Consider the following 20,568-nt stretch of genomic DNA (forward strand, 5'->3'; position numbering starts at 1 on the left):
AACATAGCGTAGCGTGGCATAAGATAACCTAATGAAGCATAGCATGATTTAACATAGCATAACATAGCATAAAATAATTCAGCTGTTGTCACAGCTAAAAGTACAGGAAAGTGGCATAACGTTGGATAAAGCAGTACAGTATGGTTATATAATAGGATAGCATACGGTAGGATAGGATATGGTAATAGTATAATAGTTTTGTATTTGCATAAGTCCTTTCTTATTGTTTTGTTCAATGTCAAAACGGACTGTACATCACAGCCTAGCGATTATTTCCGTCCAACACGTAGTTTATAGAGTGAAGAGCTTTGCAAGGTCTGTTCAGGTGGAACCAGAGCAGATGGCTCATCAAACATTCAGTGATTCTGAAAAGCTATTCCCACTGCGCCCAAAAAAAAGAAAATATGTTTCTCCCCCCCCATACCTTTGAATTATATAATTTTAACTTTGACCATTTAGCTTATTTTGACTCCAACTCATCTTAAATCAAACTTCTCCCATGTTTGCACAATTCATCATGGGTAGCACAATCAATGCCCCCTGTTGGCCAAAGTCGGAAATATGTGAACACAATTAGAAGGCAATTTAATTATTGACGTCATGTGTCACATACAGCTCATGCATGCAATAAATCAACAACACATATGCACACCCAAAATGAATCAATTCAATCAGCGGACATGTTCAGGTCAAAGACCCTGACCCTCATTTACATTCAGGGGATATTGCTGGCACTTTTATCCAAAGCTTCTCACAAACATTCATTCACACGGCGACGGCGGAGTCAACCACACAGGGCGACAGTAAGCTGGTCCAGGAGCAGTTTTCAGAGTCAGGAGCAGTCGAGACTCAGCTAGGAGGAGCCAGTGATCGAACCAGCAACACTACGGTTACCAGTTGAGCCGCTCTACCTCCTGAGCTACTGTCACCCTCATAATCCTGAACAGGCGAGTGTTGCGGGCCCTGAAGTGAACAGACAGCTGGAAGGCCTCTAACAGCCTTCAGTTTGATTTCCTCTCTCTGCCAACCGGCGGCTCCTCCCTGCTGAAGGAAGTGCACACGGGGAATCGATAGGAAATGGGACAGTTTTTCTTCTCCTCTATCTAATTATATGCCAAGGGCATGGACCGTTAACGTCCGGACACAGAGCGCAATATGTTTCCTCATCATTTAAAAACAGTTTTCGTGTGTGTGTGTGTGTGTGTGTGTGTGTGTGTGTGTGTGTGTGTGTGTGTGTGTGTGTGTGTGTGTGTGTGTGTGTGTGTGTGTGTGTGTGTGTGTGTGTGTGTGTGTGTTTCGCGACAGTGACTTTGCAGTATTGGCTGATTGATGGCAGCACAGGGAATTTTGGACCTCATTTTGCTCTGGTTTGTTTTACATTGCAGTAAATAGGTGAGATAGAGTTGGATAGAGACACTCATGCGGTCAAATAACTGTTTGACAGTCACACACACACACACACACACACACACACACACACACACACACACACACACACACACACACACACACACACACACACACACACACACACACACACACACACACACACAGAGACACACAGACGGGGCAGACATGTCGGACACACCTGACTGAGATTTGAACCTGACGGAACCAAAAGACAGACAGATAGACAGACATACGCCTATACACACACACAGACTTGCCAGACAGACAGGCCAGACAGACGGAGAACAGACCAACAGAGACCTGACGGACCGACGGACTCAAGCTCCTCCCGTCTTCTCCTCTCCGTCCACAGCGGAGGCGGCTGAACTGCGATCCGACCTTTGAGCTGGAGGAGATGATCCTCGAGTCCAAACCATTGCACAAGAAGAAGAAGCGGCTCGCCAAGAAGACCAAAGACCAGGGCTCCGACGGCTCCCCGCAGGTAACCCCTCCCGCCAACAGGGGGGGCCGTACGGCCCTGCGTTGTTGTTGCTACACACGCACCACCCCACATCTGTTTGTGTTCCCCCCGGTCGTTGCCTCAGCCTGGTCATGGCCGCTTGCCCTGCACTGCTGCTTTTCTCTGTGAGCCAAGTAGGGCAGGGATGGTCCGTCCCTGGGTGAGACCATCCCCGGGCACGAGAGGGGTGCTGGAAGAGGTCGTTGTTGGGCCTGGTACTGGGTGTCCTCCATCCGGCCTGACGTAGGCCTGGTATCCCCAACGCCCCGGGACGAAGGCCACTGGGTAACATGGACTGCATTTATGCAGCCAGTGGCGGTCATAGGCATGGGCGAAGCGGACAGCCGCCCGGGGGTGGCATTATTAGATGACACATGGTGCGAAGCAGTTTTCTATGATCTATCATATCACTGGGTGGGGAAATGGCATATTGCCCCCCACCCCGGCTGCAGGCGCCCCTGCTTGCTGAGAAGGTGCCGTGCACAGAAGCTGTGTGAGAAAGGGGAAGGGGAGAGGGGCGTGGAGGACAGTTCACCTCTGCGTCTTCCCAGATGGAACGGACAAGGGGGGGGAACGGTTAGCGCTGATTGATGTCCTTATTGAAGCCTTTGGGGTTAGGCGCTAAACATACGGAGGAACGCGATCGCTGGGCTGCCCTGCCCCAACATTGCTTGAGACGTTAAACTTTGGCTAGAATTGCAGCACACCATCATCCAAAATTTGATGTCAACAGACCAAAAATAGTCTGAAAGCCTACAGAAACTATAGATAATGTGACAATCACATTAAATAGACTCGGAGCAATGATTTGCAAACTATTTTTTTTGGTATAGAGCAATAGGCATACACTCAACCCTCAAATTTCTTGCAGTTGAGAAATGTAAGTTTCTCATCATTCTTCATTTTGTTATAATAAAGCATGGCTGTTAGTGCCTCGCCTGGGGTGTACTTCATTGTAAAACCGCCACTGAATGCAGCTCTTTTCTTACCAGAGGCAACCCAAAGGGCTTTACAATATATACCTCACATTCACCTATTCATGCACACATTCAAACACCGACGGCGGAGTCAACCAGGCAGGGCGACAGCCAGCTGGTCAGGAGCAGTCAGGGTGAGGCCCCTTGCTCAGGGACACCTCAACACTCGGCTAGGAGGAGCCAGGTTTGAACTAGCAACCGGTTACCAGCCAACCCGCTCCACCTCCTGAGCCACATGCCGCCCGGGGTCACTCTGTCCTTGTCGAAGGGCACCTTCTTTAAAGGGAGGCGTTGAACGGAGGACCTTGAGGACTGAAGATCCCGTGGCACGTGTCCCGGGGCTAGTGGTGCTAGCCCCAGGACGCTGGCCTGATTCCCAGCCCTGCTCTCGTTCCCCCCAGGGCCCCCTTATCATCCCCCCGGCCTGTAATGAGATAGCGTTGTCCCTCTGCTCTCCCCTTTGATGGCCAGAGAGTGGCGAGTGTTTTGGCTCACACTGTCAGCCGTGTATCACCCAGGTGGGTGCTAACGTGCACTGGTAGTGGATGAGGTGTCGTACCCCCTCCCACCAACCCAGCCACCCCCCCCCCATTCACACACAAACTCAATTTTCAGTTGATTTGGACGTCAGTATATAATTGAAAATAATTATTAACCATATTGATGTTTCCTTAACAAAAAGCACCTGAATAATATGTTTCTTTATGACATAACTTCAGTTAACTTAACACCTGCCATATCTGGTCAAGACTATTCAATCAGAACTTCACAAAGACTCTCTGAAGGGTTAGAGTCTTTGCTAATGTAGACACATAGCATGTTGGAAAATAATAATAACTAAAGCACAAGCCCTGTCTTTCTCTTATTGCTGCAATGCTGACTTGTTAGCCTGCTCAACGGAGAACTCACAGCAGGCCAGTGGCAGCCTGCTGTGACCTTCATTTCTTCTTATCTCAGAAACATATCCAGAATGCTTTAATGGAGGTCAGGGACACATTAAAGAGCCCCATTCGCCCTCTCTGTCTCTCTGTCTCTCTGTCTCTCTGTCTCTGTCTCTGTCTCTCTCTCTCTCTCTCTCTCTCTCTCTCTCTCTCTCTCTCTCTCTCTCTCTCTCTCTCTCTCTCTCTCTCTCTCTCTCTCTCTCCCTCCCTCCCTCTCTCTCTCTCTCTCTCTCTCTCTCTCTCTCCCTCCCTCTCTCTCTCTCTCTCTCTCTCTCTCTCTCTCTCTCTCTCTCTCTCTCTCCCTCTCCCTCTCCCTCTCCCTCTCCCTCTCCCTCTCTCTCTCTCTCTCTCTCTCTCTCTCTCTCTCTCTCTCCCTCTCCCTCTCCCTCTCCCTCTCCCTCTCCCTCTCTCTCTCTCTCTCTCTCTCTCTCTCTCTCTCTCTCTCTCTCTCTCCTCTCCCTCTCTCTCTCTCCCTCTCTCTCTCTCTCTCTCTCTCTCTCTCTCTCTCTCTCTCTCTCTCCCTCTCCCTCTCCCTCTCTCTCTCTCTCTCTCTCTCTCTCTCTCTCTCTCTCTCTCTCTCTCTCTCTCTCTCTCTCTCTCTCTCTCTCTCTCTGTGTCAGCTGAATATAAACGGCCTCAGTGTGGACTGTGGGGCTCACTGGGGAAGAGAAAGAGAGCTGAATCAATCACTCAGCTACTTCTGGTCGGTCTCAGTCTTTGAATTGGCCCGCATAAATCACGTCTCCGTCCTCGGTGTGTGTTTACGCACACGGGATAGAGGGAGGAAACCACTGAAAGGTTAATTTGATCTGCTGCCGAAGGGAGATAAGGGAACACACCCACGCATACACACACATTCACATACAGACACACACAGAGTACATGTACACAGACATGTGCATATGCAAGCAGGTACACACACACACACACACCCCACACAGATGCACACAGAGGTATAAAAATAAGTTGAATATGTAAAGCACACACTGTGTGCCCGGTGCTGATGAAACAACGAAGAAATGGATAATCTGTGGAGATGCCATACAACTCTTAGAGAGTGAATAAATCACTAAAAACACTTTCCCCGTAAAAGGGAAGAACAGGTCCCAACCAGCCCAATCCAGAAAGAGGCTTGTGTACTTTGTCCGAAACGACAGAAGACAGCCATAGTCTGTAAATATGTCCACAGCGTGACGTCACCAAGTGTTCAACACACAATCTTTCTGAGAGCGTTGCCATTGTTTCACATTTCTGCCATCAGTAGTGGAAAACAATCCTGATTTGATGCATTGAATAGCCTCATTCTAAGCCCAACATGTATTGATATCAATCCAGGAGCTCAGAAAATAAACAATACGAGGATTAACTGGCCACTGAGATCCTAACCAAACGCAGAAAAAGATGCCTGATGTGAACAACCTAAAGGCCATTAGGGGAACTACATGCTGGTGTCTTCGGCTGAGCCCCACGCAAATCAGGACTCTCCTCATGGATAACCCCTATGATTGTCTTTTATTCTCCGGTCAAGTCCTGAATCTTGAGAAGAGCGAAGTTTCATTCAAAATGAGTGAAAGCGAGAGTCCATACGCAACGGTTATCTCCCGCTGATCAGGCAGACGCTGCCTGGGCCTCTCCGCCTGCAGGACTCATTAAACTCAGTAATTAAACCAGGAGCCTCCCTCCTGATGACATTAACCTGTTGGAACGGCTAGGGATGCCCTGAGAGAACAACGGTGCCGTGAGCCAAGCACACACACACACACACACACACACGCACACGCACACGCACACACACAGACACAGACACACGCACACGCACACACAGACGTGATCAGGTGACAACCTGGGGGGCGGTGCCCGGAGTGGGCCTCAGTGTTTGGATCGGTGTTCATTAATCTTGGGGAGACGCTGGCAGCAAGCACATGCTGACCAGACAGGCGGCTCCTGCTGCACGTCTTTATAGCCCTGCTGGTCTGGGTGGGAGGGTCCACTTCACGCTAGTGGGGGTGATCACGTCATCGTACACACACACACACACACACACACACACACACACACACACACACATACACAAACAGAAAAACACACACACATGCACACATATGGACACACACACAAACAGACAAACACACATACAGACACACACACAAACAGACAAACACACACACACAGTATCAGAGACACTCACATACACACGCACATACAAACACACACACACACACACACACACACACACACACACAAACCCACACACCCTAATAAAAGAAGCATACGTGGAGATGATGGGTGTTTGTGCGTGTCTCTAGTGATTTCCTGCCTTGCATCCAGATGACATCCGTCATTGGCCGGCTCCGATGTGACACGGTAAAGGTCCCGCCTATAATCAAGTGATCACAGCCTTCCGCCTCCGGCAGTGGTTTGGTGGTCCCATTATTACAGAGAGCCATGAGTGATAGTGGGCAGTCAACACAGGGAAAACACCCAGCGAGTCCCCTCGCTGTTCCTCCCCCAGTCTGGTCCTGATTATTATCTTAAATGGAATCATGAACTAAATCATAATCTGTTTGCACCATTAAATAAAATGAAACCATAAATGCAAAGCATTTACTGTTTCATCAATTTCAGTTCTCTTCCTATAAGTTAGCTGTCCTCAGAACAAGATGAACAACAACAATGACATTGCGTGTGCGTGTGCGTGTCCGTGTGTGTGAGAGTGTGTGTGTGTGTGTGTGTGTGTGTGTGTGTGTGTGTGTGTGTGTGTGTGTGTGTGTGTGTGTGTGTGTGTGTGTGTGTGTGTGTGTGTGTATGTGTGTGTGTGATGGACAGGCAGGAATTGTACCATGACTCATAGGTTATGCTACATGAAGGACACACTTTAAATATGCGTGTGTTGGTGGGATAGAGTGCGATCGATCAGGGATTTCACATCTGGCTTCGTCAAAAAACTCCTTTCTTCCCCTCTATGTTGTTGTTGTTGTTCTTAGTCATCTTACTTCAGGGAATGTTAACTGATTGATAACAGAAATTGTGTATTGGATGTATTCAACCAAACTTTTCTCAGCCCATTCCTCCACCAATAGGCATTGAGTAGGAACTACTGTAGATTGAAACATATTACTACCAGTGCTATAACCACGGATTCCACAGTGCTACTATGCTATAGCAGTTAGGGTTAGCTTCTGGGGGGAACAGCAGAGAGAACACCATAAACTGAATGGGGTGGGACTACATCTTGTTTCCAGAATAGAGTATTTCTACAACGGCCATTCCACAAGGTGATGATTTGACACACCTTGACAGGTGAGAGAAGGTTGGTCTTGGACAGTGAACGTTTTTCTCGTGAAGGTCGTGATTTTGTTCGCTGTTAGCCAACTATGCGCTTACAGCCTCAGGCGACACATGATTGGACGAAATAACTCTGAAGCAAAAAGAATGCCAAACGCCATGTTCAGCCAGATTTGAGTCGGTCTGCCATCAGACTTTAAATGATTACTCTTAAATCGCATTATGAGGCTTCCAATGCTGACTGCCTGAGCTCCACCTTGCTTTAGCCGGGGTGGGGGTGTGGGGGAGGGGGGGGTGGGGGGGGAGGGAGGGGGTGGTTCCGCACTCACACTGACTTGTTGGGTCGAAGCCAGGCATCCATGCTGCTCCCGCAGAGACCGAAGGCACCTAACTGCTGCTCTCTTTTCTGAGCAGAGGCTTTTAAAGTGATTGGCCCGTTGAGAATCTGGAGCCAATGCATAGTGTCAAGCCTCATTAATGCCTCAGCCAGGAGGTTCAGCTACATTTTCTACCTGCAAAGGTGGTGGTGCCCGGGATCAAATGATCTGGTTTAATTAAGAGCGAGCGAGAGAGGCTCTAGTGAGTAATGACCAGTGAAAGGCAGCCTACCGCCACGTAGTTCACACGCTACAAACGTTTTACAACTTTCCATAACTTCATATCTTTAAAATAGAAGTATAAGTGTGTCTATTCATATTCATTCAGGTATACTATTTCCAATGTCAATGGAAATCTTTGAAGTTATATAGATAGAAAAATTCCTGAGATGAAGCCAATAGCAATGTATTATTAAGCTACTTGGCTAAAAGAAGACAGACCCCATGGTAAAACCTACCCCAAGGGTAAGACCTACACTAATGGTAAGACCTACATGCCATGGTAAGACCTACACTAATGGTAAGACCTACCCCCATGGTAAGACATACCCCCATGGTTAGACCTACGCCAAGGATAAGACCTAACATGATGGGTCATTATGTGGGAATTTCACATTTCAATTTAAAATGCAGATAAATTAAACACATCAACAGCAGTGACACCCCCCCCCCCCCCCCAACACACACACACACCCTACTAATATGGGTCTATTTACAAACAGGCATCATGCCACAGATGTGTAGCGTGCCTAAGGTTTGTGAAAGATGGATGTAAGTAAGGCAGTTGAAGAAGGTTTAAAGATGTCCTTCCCTGGCAGTCGTCCAAAATATTACTCAATCTCGGCGGGCCTCATTAAATGGAAACATTTAATTCCACAGAAGGGTAATTAACTTCTAAACCGGCTTTTCCTTTTAAATTGCTTGGCTTATAGACAGAAACAAAGCAGGCCGAGAGCAGGCCGACGGAGAGAGGGAAAATGGGGAATTGTTTACAGGGATAACGATCTGCTATGTTGACAGTCTCTAGTATCTGCCTCAATCCACTGCATGTTTGATCACACATCAACATTTCTGGATGTATCACCACCATCCATAAATATACATACACACACTCTCTTTCTCTCTCTCTCTCTTTCACACACACACACACACACACACACACACACACACACACACACACACACACACACACACACACACACACACACACACACACACACACTGTGAAAAGCAATCATGAATGTGTATGTGGGGACTGTGTGAATGTACTTTAGTCCAAAGTGTTCACTTTACGACATGCTTTGTCTTATTCAACGATGCAACTTGAAGCCTGGCCCAACCCAGGGGTAAATCGGTACGACCTCCATGAGAGAGTGAACTATTGTACCTTTTCTGGGACTCGAAGAGGAAACTAAGTAATCACCGAAAGTGTCAATCCCCTTTGGCAAGAAGCAAAAAGAGTATGGATTCTAGAAAAAGGAAGTGTGTTAATGGTAGATTACTGACAGGACAGGAAAAATATGAAAGAAGTAAAAACACAGACCGGAGTCGGGTTTACAGCGACGCGCACACAGACACGCAGAAATGTAGCATTCAGTTCTGAGTGTATCAGAACTGAATGCCCTCTCTCTGGGGGTTATCCTGTTTACTCTGCGAGGAGCCGTCTGGAGCCTGTGTGTGTATTTTGTAGGACCACGTACATATATGTGTGTGTGTGTGTGTGTGTGTGTGTGTGTGTGTGTGTGTGTGTGTGTGTGTGTGTGTGTGTGTGTGTGTGTGCGTGCGTGTGCGTGTGCGCGTGTGTGTGTGTGTGTCTGGATGTTTGTGTGTGTGTGTTTGTGTGAGCGTGCGTACGTGCGTGCGTACTTGCGTGCATGCATGTGTGTGTGCATGTGTTTAGTCATTGTTCTGTCTTAGAAACTGGTAGAATTTATCTGAAACACACATACTTGCATGGACGCAAACACACATACACACACACATACACAGTCCCTAAAGATCACATAGTGTTGTGTTGATGGTGATGGTGATGACGATGTTGATGATGAAGATTAGGATGAAGGTGTGGTCTCCTGGTGAGGGAACATCTGTCACTCTGGTCCTGGCACAACGAGGCCCTGTTAACGCGGCTGTCTGACACCTATGTACGCTCCCCTTCGCACATCATTAACGAGGCTAAGACGTGCACGCTCACATACAGCGCTATCGAGCTAACCCTCCCCCCCAAATCACACAAAAATCTGCCACCCGCAGGCCTCAAGATAAGATGGTACTTTAGTTGTTCCCGGCGGGGAGTTCAGGAAGGATTAATTCCCTTAATTTGAATATATTAATAGGTGTGTATGTTTTAATAATTCCAATTTGTCTTCCCAGAATGGCCAGCTGCAGCTGCGTCTGGATAACGTCCAGAGAGACTTCATCGTCTTCAACAGAGAAAAGTAAGAACCACCTCCTCTCCTCCTGCCCAGTTGTCTCCACCCACTCACTGTTTTTTCACTGAGACCTGTCCTTGTTTGTGGGTTGTCGTAAGGTTGAGAGCTAAAATAGGTCTAAAGTCTTAGCACCGCATACAGTATGTATCCAGTGAAGTCATTGCATTTCCAACACTTAATCTATGAAAACTACTCTCTAGAGGCATATGTCAACATAGAAACAAGGATGAGTGTTTCATTATTATCTCGCCCCGAAGATGGATTGACAGCCAAAATAATAATATTATTGATTCTGAATTAAAATCGCTGAGTTTTTATGAATCTGGTTTGGGATGATTGGAGCTGTAGTTGTAAGCCGTGACAGATTTAACAAGGCCCTGTAAGACGGGGGTGAGAACAACGATTTGGAACCCGCCACCCATACCACAATGCTCACCTGCACTGCAATCAACACAGCTTTGTAGATCAGCACTTTAACACCTCATACAAAGTTTGCACATTGATTCATTCAGCGCAATTTGCTGTTTGGCCAATGTATGCTAGGAAGGGATGGAGCTGAGCAGATCATCAGCAAGCAGAGCAGAAAAATATCCAGCAACATCCATTGTGTAAAGCCTCAATTATGGTTCCACGTCGACGCAACGCAATGACCACGCAGACGCCTCGATGCAGTCGTGAACCTGATTGGGGTCTGCGTCAGGTTTTAGTGAGCCGACCAATCGCAGTCCTTGCTGCTGCGTCACCTCGATGCAGGGTTACAATTGGTGGGAGACGCACGTCAAGGTGCTTACGTGGAATGCAAGGAGGGTCCGCAAGGACGTCATAGGTCTTTAAACCCCCTTGCGTTGCATCAACGGTGGAACCATAACTGAGCCTTAACTGTAGTTAGCGTTTCTCTCAGAAATTTGAGTTGCTACGGCCCACTTGGTAGGTTGGTAGACTGATCTATTCGTCATAGATCTAGGTGGACACACCCACTTGTGATGAGACTACGTTACAGAGCAGGGAATATTTTGAAACAGCTTGTAATGGCAGATCACACTCACAGCTGGTGGTAATATAGGTCCCCTTTCAACCAAATGTGTTCTCATAATAACATGGAACATATGCCGCTTGGCTGAAAATGCGAGGCGAACACCATTGGGGCAGCTGAGCGTAGACAGCATGGAGGGAAATGAGAATCAAAAGGGATGGACGCTTAAAAAAGGTAATCGTCTTTTGATTGTGCCATCGTGGTCATTTTGGGACACTGGATAAGAAGACTCTCTATTAATGGGATTATAAATCTAGAACTATTTAGTTCAAAAAGGCCATTCTTATGTCTACTCATGAAAGCACTGCTGTCGCTCCCATGATAGCTACCAACGTCCTCCTCATATCCCAGCTACGTCCCAGCTCATTTATTTAGCACTGTTGTCCAATTACGTTTTAATGAGATAAATGTGTATCTTGGATGCTAAGGAGCAGCCGGCTTTATTAAAAAGACGCCAATTCAAAGCAAGCTGTGAGCTGTTTGGGAGGATCACCATTGGGGCAGACTGCTCAGTGTGCCTTGTAGCCTCGAGTCTAGGGAAAACTGCTTTGAAAAGGAGGTCATGCTTTATTTGCACAGTAGCAGCAAATAGCTGAAATATAAAGGGATGTTCTCATTTTATACCTTGTAGCTCCGTTGACCTAATCAAGCAAGGCCGCTGGGTTCAGGAGATCACGGTCATGTGTGAAGCCATCTTGTACGTCTTCAAGTTAGGCCCTTGTGGCCGAACCACAGTGACGCGCACCACACTTGATGCATGGTGACGGACAGATGGTTCATCCACCTGCAAGGTATCCTGCGAAAGGGCCTCCCCTTTTATTTCCTAAATTTTCCAATAAAGACTTCCCAGATGGTTCAAACCATCTGGTGCAAATGCAAAATTTGCAAATTGATTTCAGAAGTGCCTAACTAGCCATTCCAATCCCCCTACATATGAAGGGGGATATAACCTGTAACAGTGTCATGGCTATGTTTACATTCCATTGCAACCTCGGGTTCAAAGCGAATAGTCGTCAGCTGTTGCCGAATGGTCTTTTTTGCTTAGGAAGGTTCCTAACTGAGTGAAATGATCCAGAGGTATTTCAGCGGCATCCATAATAAAAGCTGTTTGAATTCTCTTAATGCTAAGGAACGATGCTTCAATGCTTCCTTACTTATCTCCTTTAGCATAGGTAACAATGGACCATTCTTTATGAAAATAAAGGAGATAATGCTGTCCCCCAGTTCCTTGCGGCACAAACATTTAAAGGGAAGCACCAACCGGCCGTGCTTTAACACAAAGCATCAGCAATACAACTTCAAAGCACAATCATCACAGTCATTTTTTAGCTATTATCTGCAAAGATTTCCAATGAGATCATAACGAGCAAATCACCCTTTAAAAAGGAGTCTGTCTTTGAAGAAAAAAGGAGTCTGTCTGTGAAGGAGTCCTTCACAGACAGATGTTTTTAAATCATGTTTTATCTTAATGATTAAGCATGCAGTAGTAGCTTTGTAAGTCTAACATATGCCTTTTTTGATTCAATGTTACATTTACTTTCAATCAATCATACAAATTAGGGTTCATGATGATATATATTAGTGGACGGATAGGGTAAGTGAACAATCACTCAATGTATCATCCATTTTGTTTCCCCTTCTGTGACTAAAAGCCTACATTCCTTTTATTTCAATTTCAACCTTGTTGATGAAGTCATATTTATCTTATACATCATGTTTATATAGACTGCATAAAACAGTAAGATGGGGAAATATCCCAGCTTTCCATCTTCCGATCATGGTTTTAGCATGGCAGACCCATGTCTATAACGACCACTGTTCCATAATTACTTAGCCTGTTGTTAAGTGCAGTTTGGTTCCCTTAGCACCGCCAGTGTTTGGTCCCATGCCCTTACGAGTTCTCCTTCCCATCTTTTCCATTATGCTTATGGTAAAATGTGACTTTTTGACCACCGCCCTTGTTGAGATATACCGGTTTGTATGTTGTGGATATTTAGGGCCAGATAGGCACTCTAGCGATCGCAATGCACACCCAGAAGGTCACGCTTGGCTCCTGGAGGGATGCATCAACTTTTGAATCTGCAACAATATTAAGGTAGTCATTTCTGCTTTGTAGATATAATCAAGCTCAAACTAAATCAGTGTTAGAGACCACTATAGGTCTATTCAGTCTTATAAATGAACAATGTATGAACACTTAAAGGAGAAACATCATGGTGTTTTCCCAACAAGTAAACATAGTATTTGAGTTCCAGAAAACATGTTTTGTAAGCTCCTTGCTGAAATAGCTTTTAGGAAAAAAAATCTCGCCTACAGCTACTCCTCTCTGTCCCTTCAGAAAGCGCTGTTTCTGGTGTCTGTAGCTTTAATGCAAATGAGCTGCAGCCCATTGACCAATGAGCTGTCAGACTGAACCACAGCATGGAGGAGAGGGATTGTGGCTGTTTGCGGACTCCTGGAGCTCTATATCTATATGATATAATATAATAATAATAATATTATATATGGGTATTTATATTATATTATATCTAATATCACGGCCAAAAGCTATGTGCGCCTCGGATGATATTATGAATCATAAAGACTGCGTCTGACGTCTCTGGCACTTCCATAACTAAGTAAAGACTAGTAAAGACGGAGCTGCCGGACTGCCGGCGAAGCATCGGCTGCACCGCCGGAGCTGCCTCCGCTGTCCAGCCGCCGTCGAAGTCGTCTGGCCGCCGTCTAAGCCGTCCGGCCGTGGCACTCCGGAAGCTCCGGCGGTGTACTCCGGGAGCTGAGTCCAGCGGGGGTAGCTTGGCGGCCGTCCGGCAGCTCAGCTCCGGGAGTACAATCCCTTTCTCCTCCATGTCTCCTCCTCCGCACTGCCGCCGATGCTTCTGCAGCTCGGTTGGGGGGAGTGGGGAAGTGGGAGGTAATCTTCAACTGTGTAGGAGGGGGCGCCGAAACGGACTTGTTTGTTTGGTAACCGTTGGCGGGGTACTTTCAGAAATGCATATCTCACTCAAAAAATCATGTACAGACTTTTTTCAAAGTTTGTATGCGTGTGGGAGCACCAGAGACCCAAATCCCAGGAAAAGTGCTGTTTTTCATAATATGTCCCTTTTAAGATGGCGGTCCCTGCTATGCTCATCCTTATCATTTACAGTACATATTGTTATAAAGAGCCCTAGAAAGTTAGAAAGGTTACTATATTTCTGGACGACATGCTAAAATGCTAAATTCCTCTAATGGTTAACACTATAGCACTATTGTATTAAAGCCATTACATTCTGCTGCACATGGTGCTTTGGCACGTCACAGCTGTGTCCATAGTAAATGTACAATAGTTGCAAACCTATAGAGTCAGTGAAGCTCCCCCAATTTGATGACCACTCCTGGCATGCAGAGTGGCCAATGAAATAAAACCATTTCAAATGTCCCATTTTATTTTCTTTGCTGTATGTGCATTGTTTAACCATTTCATTGCAGGAACTCCCGTTACCAACCTCTTAGAAATGATAACGTGGTCATTTAATGAACTTCAGAACACATTGCCCTAGTCATTGACACTGTCATACTTAAAAGGAATTACAGCTGTTTCAATTAAGAATACTTCTATACTACTACCAATTATCTATGCTGTTTGGGCCAGTAGCTAGGAGGCTGCTTCCGGTAGTTTGATGCTTGCTGCTTCTGAGGCTGGGGCCGGTAGCTTGGTGCCTGCTGCTTCTGGGGCCCGTTGCTTGATGCCTGCTGCTTCTCGGGCTCGTAGCTAGAAGCGCTTCCTTCGAGGCTGGCTGCCATAGCTTGCAGCCTGCTGCTGTGGCCGGTAGCTTGCTGCCTGCTGCTGCTAGCTGCCGTAGCGTGAAGCCTGCTGTTGCTGGCCGCCATAGCGGGAAGCCTGCTGCTCCTTGGGCTGCTGCCTGTACCTTGATGCCTGCTTGGGCCTGTAGCTTGATGCCTGCTGGGGCCTGTAGCTTGATGCCTGCTGCCTTTGAGGCTGCTTCTGGTAACTTCATGCCTGCTGTTGGTGCCGTTAGCTTGGAGCCTGCTGCTTTTGAGCCTGCTGGGTCATATAGCTTGGAGCCTGCTGATGCTGGCCACCATAGCTTGGAGCTTGCTGCTTTTGAGCCTACTGGACGCTGAAGCTTGGAGCCTGCTGCTGCTGCTTTTGAGCCTACAGGACGCTGAAGCTTGGGGGCTGCTGCTTTTGAGCCTGCTTGGCCATATAGCTTGGAGCCTGCTTTTTTTGAGCCGGCTGGGTCATGTTGCTTGGAGCCTGCTTCTTTTGAGCCTGCTCGGTCATATAGCTCGGAGCCTGCTGCTTTTGAGCCTGCTCGGTCATATAGCTTGGAGCCAACTGCTTTTGAGCTTGCTGGGAGCTGTAGCTTGGAGCCTGCTGCTTTTGAGCTTGCTGGACGCTGTAGCTTGGGGGCTGCTGCATTTGAGCATGCGTTATATAGCTAAGTGGTTGCTGCTTTTGAGTTTACAGGGTTATATAGTTAGGAGCCTGCCGCTGTTGAACCTGCTGGGGCTCTATGGGAACAATTCCACTCTGCCAAGGAACATAGCTAGGCTTCACCAGCTCATCATAGTAGTCAGTTAATCTATTCCTGTTAGCTGTAAAGCATACTCAATAGCACGTGATACCATCCTTTTTAACTTGCCATTTTAAGAAACTCAACCATGTAGTTAACATCACCAGCGAGTAGTAGACACAACTGGAAGAAGAATAACCAATGTTTTAATATGCTCACACTTAATGTGCTCACTGATTTGACGCACTCATTGAGAGCTGATTAAGTTCTTTGTAAAATATGCAGAAATAACCTTATTAGAACCTCTATGCTAGCAATTGTGAGACACTGCAGTAAACCCCTGAGCCTGGAGCAGCTAGCAAGTGAAAATCCTATGAAAACAGAACTGTCTTAATAAAGAGTCAAGTTAGCTCAGCTGTTGAAGGTTGTTTTTGTTTGTTCTCTCCATCCGATCACATTCTTCTCTCACTGGTTGATAGCTGTCTTGATTTCTATTAATGTCTTCATATTTTTTTGGAAGAGCAACTTAAAGGGGTGATATCCTACTTTTCCCTTTGCTTTAGACTGTTACCTGATGTATGTATACCTGTTTTAAGTCTGCTTAGCTAGAAAAGTCTGAGCCAGGAGGAGTATTCGTGCCCACCGAGAACGCCCCCAACACCCCTCAAATGTTACTTCCGTAACAGTGTGACGTCAGACAGCAGTGGGTGGGGGTTAAGGGCAGAAGTCCCGCCACCCGGCTCCCCGCAATGTTTACAACTTCTCGGCGGAGTGAATTTGCCGACGCAAGCGTAAAGCGTTCGACCAATCGCAACAGAGAGGGCTTGCTGAACAATCACAGCAGACTTGGCTACTCGAGAAGGGGGGCCTTAAAGCAACATGATACAAATCAAACCGTCTCTGAAAGACGCTGAAATTGGTTGTTTAGAAATGAACAGTGTGATCATAATAAGGGGTATTTTTTACTTACAGACATGTAACCCCTATTCTAGTTGAATCCCCAAATGCAATTATTAACCCTGAAAAAAGTATGATATGGGATCTTTAACAAGCAGACAAGACTTGGTGTAGTTGTTTCTTTGCTGATGTACTTCTACTTCTGCTTTTCCAGGTCAAAGAGAGTGGCAGTGGACTCCGAGTCCTCTGTTCTGTCCACGGCAGAGAGGAACAAGGCCATAGAAGACGGGCAGAACAACAACGTGGAGCCCGCCGCCTACACATCAGGATAGATCGCCTCAAGGACCCTCAAGACCCCCCGCCACCCACGCCTCAAAGCTCACCTGCACTGCAATCAACACAGCTTTGTAGATCAGCACTTTTACGCCTCGTTCAATGTTCCACTCCAACCCTAACTCTCTCACACACACACACACACACACACACACACACACACACACACACAGAACACGCACACAAGCACTCACATGCCATTAAATACAGCAAGACACTGTGAACTTATATATGTATACATACTCGCATGCACAAGCACACGCAATACAAAACCCTCCAATAGAGCTGCAGAAACACTGACATAGATTTTACAGAAATACTGACATGGACTCTACTCAAACACTGACTTGGACCCAAAAGGAAAACCAACATGGACTCTACTGAAACACTGACATGGACCCAAAAGGAAAACCAACACGGACTCTACTGAAACAATGACACGGACTCTACTGAAACACTGACATGGACTCTACTGAAACACTGACATGAACTCTACTGGAACACTGACATGGATTCTACTTAAACACTGACATGGACTCTATTGAAACACTGACATGGATTTGAAAGAAACACTGACATGGACTCTACTGAAACACTGTCATGGACTATAGAGGAACACTGACATGGACTCTACTGAAACACTGTCATGGACTATACAGGAACACTGACATGGACTCTACTGAAACAATGACATGGGCTCTACTGAAACACTGACATGGACTCTACTGAAACAATGACATGGGCTCTACTGAAATACTGACATGGAATCTGCTGAAACAAGAACCTGGATTCTGCAGAAACTGTGACATGGACCCTTTGGAGGGCAGACATCACAGCACGAGCCCCCCCCCCCCAGCCCCACAGCTTCCCTTTAAACCCGTCCCTCACCTCCCCGTCCCTCAGCTCCCCTCCCCTCCCCTCCCTTCCCCTCCCCCTCTTTGGCGGCTGTGCGGGGAAGAACCGGGAGCCCGATGACGACGGGCCTTCTCAGGTCCTAAGAAGAGGAGTGCGGGTGACCAACAGAAGAACTCGATGCTGATTGGTTTCCAGGTGGACATGCATGCCTGCCAGTTGACTCAGACTGACACTGCAGTGCGCGAATGATGGGAGCTTTTAGAAATGGCCAAAAAACGGGGTGGGGGGTGGATGGTCAAACACGGGTGTGTCTAGGCTATTTGAGATTAAAATAAAAATACAACAGGAAAGCATAACCATATAAAGAAAACAATTAAATGAGGCCTTCTGTGAGGGTTTTTTTTTATAAAAAAAAAGGAATTTGTCTAATGTTAGACTGAAGCAGAAATATCTCAATTTATAAATGCATTGGAAACAGAAATGGGGGGGGGGGGGGGGGGGGGGCTGGTCATCATAGAGAGCTTTGCACGTCAAGCTAAAAGGATAGAATGGCAATATTTCATAGGCAAACTGTTTCTCCAAATGGGTAACATTTGGGTTTTGACATGATCTCCCATAGATGGGTAGAAAACGGCTTTAAGTCAACATTGTGTTGCTCTAATAGGGTAGGATAGGCAAATAGGCAGTAAATGTTCATATGTGGTGCACTGGACCTCGCTTTCACATGCTTCTCTATTCATTGTAGCATTTAAGGGCAAGAGAGACTGTAGCTAAAATTAGATGCAACCTTCTAACTTCCTGGGTGTGGTTGAAGCTGAGCCATCGACTAGACAGGATTCTGTACCAGCTCGAGAAAGAATAAACCTAATTACATAATTTATTACTTGAATAGCCATGCTTTCTAATTTCGTTTGGACTTTAGATTCAATTAAGAGCAGTTCCACTGTGTTCCACCCCGTTTGTCATATCCGAGTGCATATAATGGTAGGGATTTGATTAGTGGATCTGGGTTCAATTTTGGTAAAACCCACATTTATACAATTTAGTCTATTAGAAGCTGTACAACCCATATCCTGGGAGTAGATTACCTTTAAAGTACACAAAGAGTTTCATTTCAAACTTGATTAGGTATGTTTTCCCTCCACGTAAAAAAACGAAAAGGAACATTTCTCTAAAGACATCCATTAGCCAGTCTTATCTCTCAGTAGACAAAATGTAATGTTTACTCACCATAGATAGGTTTCTAGCCCTGGTTGTTTCTTCAAAACAGACACGGTTCTCTTCTCTACGCGTAACCACACGTAAAACTTTAAACACTTTGTGAAATTAATTACTGTTGGCACTTTTCTAATCAAAGATTGGTACAAACATTTGGACTTAACCTTTGTTATATTGCTGTCTGTCATTGATTGTGATTTGATAGGCATAGCAGTGGTTTATTGTATAAGCTGTATTGCATTGTATACCAAGGGGTGCGTTCGGTTTTAAAAGCCATTTGGACAGGAGGGTAGGCTCATGGTATTTGCAAACGTTTCTGTTCATTCAATGTATCGTCTCATCCTGCTCTATAACGTAGTGGTAAGATTGCAGAAAGGGTATTTGGGGTTTGATACCTTTACCAAACCTGCTCCTTAATGAGCAGGTTCGGTAATTCATGGTATGTTGCTTGTAATAAAAGTCTGCTAAAACAAATGCTGTTAAATCGTTTACATCACACATTTTAAAATTGCCTTGCATTACGTTGTCAGGGTGGCCATAGGGTTAGACCCAACTACCCCATTTTCATCTGACACTGCTGGCCCTGATAGCAGGAACTATTTGCAAATACCATGAAATGAACACAAGGCTTTAGTGTGTTTTGTTTTGTTCGGTTCACAGAGCAGAGCTCAATTAAAAAAAGATCAGATCTACTGTGAAGTGTTAGACTTAAGAATCTGTCTGTACAACTCTTTATGTTGCCTCATCATCCCAGTTCCTTTCCTATGTGTCTGTGTGTGTGTCTCCTGTATTCAGATAGCGTTGTGCAGACTATAAAGGCGTGCCTTAAAAAAAGAACGTATCTCATCTCTCTGATCCAACCCTGTTGATCCACGACTCTGCTTTTGTTTGTCTTAATCGTTCATTGCTTCTGGAGGCTTTTGGCAGTTTGGTGGGGGGGTGGGGCATTGGAGGGGGGGTTATTGAGTCAGAAAAGATGGAGGAAGGCAGTGGGGGGCATGTGCTTCCAGAGCTATCTTTGGCTCACTCCCAGCTAGGAAGCTCTCTGAGATAATTGCAGATTTGGGGGAAATCACCGGCAGTCCAGATAATCAGATATTATGTGGAAGTGAGGCACTGAGTCATGACGTGTGTGTGTGTGTGTGTGTGTGTGTGTGTGTGTGTGTGTGTGTGTGTGTGTGTGTGTGTGTGTGTGTGTGTGTGTGTGTGTGTGTGTGTGTGTGTGTGTGTGTGTGTGTGTGCATATTACCTTGTTTTCCCACAAATAATATTGAGCTTCATCTTTGTGATGAAATTATAATAACATATAACAATCATGAAGTCATACGATCTTAAAGGTTAAAATAAATGGCTAGATGATCATCTTATAAAACAATAATCTTATATTTTAAAAGAAAGGGTCCCACTAAATGCTTATCAATTATCCCCCCCAACATATTCCAGACAGTCTATTCATCCAACCAACACATTATTAGACGCTGCCATCTGCTGGTGACCAGGTGGAACTGTAACTAATTTAAACATTTAAATGGAAGAAAATAACTTCACACAGATACTTACTGATCATTTAAATTGGTCACTGTGTAATTCCATTCTAGTCAAGGTTTACCTACACAACACAAACATCCAAGTCAGTCCAATAATGATGCAGTAGGTGAACCAACTCAATGAATCCATCCACCGGTTAAAACACTGTTGTATTTGTTTTATTTGAGGTGTTTAGATAACTCAAAGACTGTACAGATATTGACGTCAGTCCTGAACTCATCCTGAAATCACTGATCATTGGCT

The 20,568-nt window shown here is 45.8% G+C and overlaps 1 protein-coding gene across 1 annotated transcript in view; it reads left to right on the forward strand.

Moving 5' to 3' along the window:
- Positions 1 to 18,146, forward strand: part of stk32a (serine/threonine kinase 32A) — an 84,131-nt gene extending 65,985 nt beyond the window's left edge. The window contains exons 11-13 of the mRNA XM_030362412.1: positions 1,763 to 1,891; positions 9,863 to 9,927; positions 16,586 to 18,146. Coding sequence (XP_030218272.1) covers positions 1,763 to 1,891; positions 9,863 to 9,927; positions 16,586 to 16,703 — 312 coding nt within the window. The 3' untranslated portion in view covers positions 16,704 to 18,146. The remainder of the gene's footprint in view (positions 1 to 1,762; positions 1,892 to 9,862; positions 9,928 to 16,585) is intronic.
- Positions 18,147 to 20,568: the final 2,422 nt, after the last annotated feature.

This window comes from Gadus morhua, chromosome 7 (genome assembly GCF_902167405.1).
Source record: "Gadus morhua chromosome 7, gadMor3.0, whole genome shotgun sequence".
In the NCBI taxonomy this organism is placed as follows: domain Eukaryota; kingdom Metazoa; phylum Chordata; class Actinopteri; order Gadiformes; family Gadidae; genus Gadus; species Gadus morhua.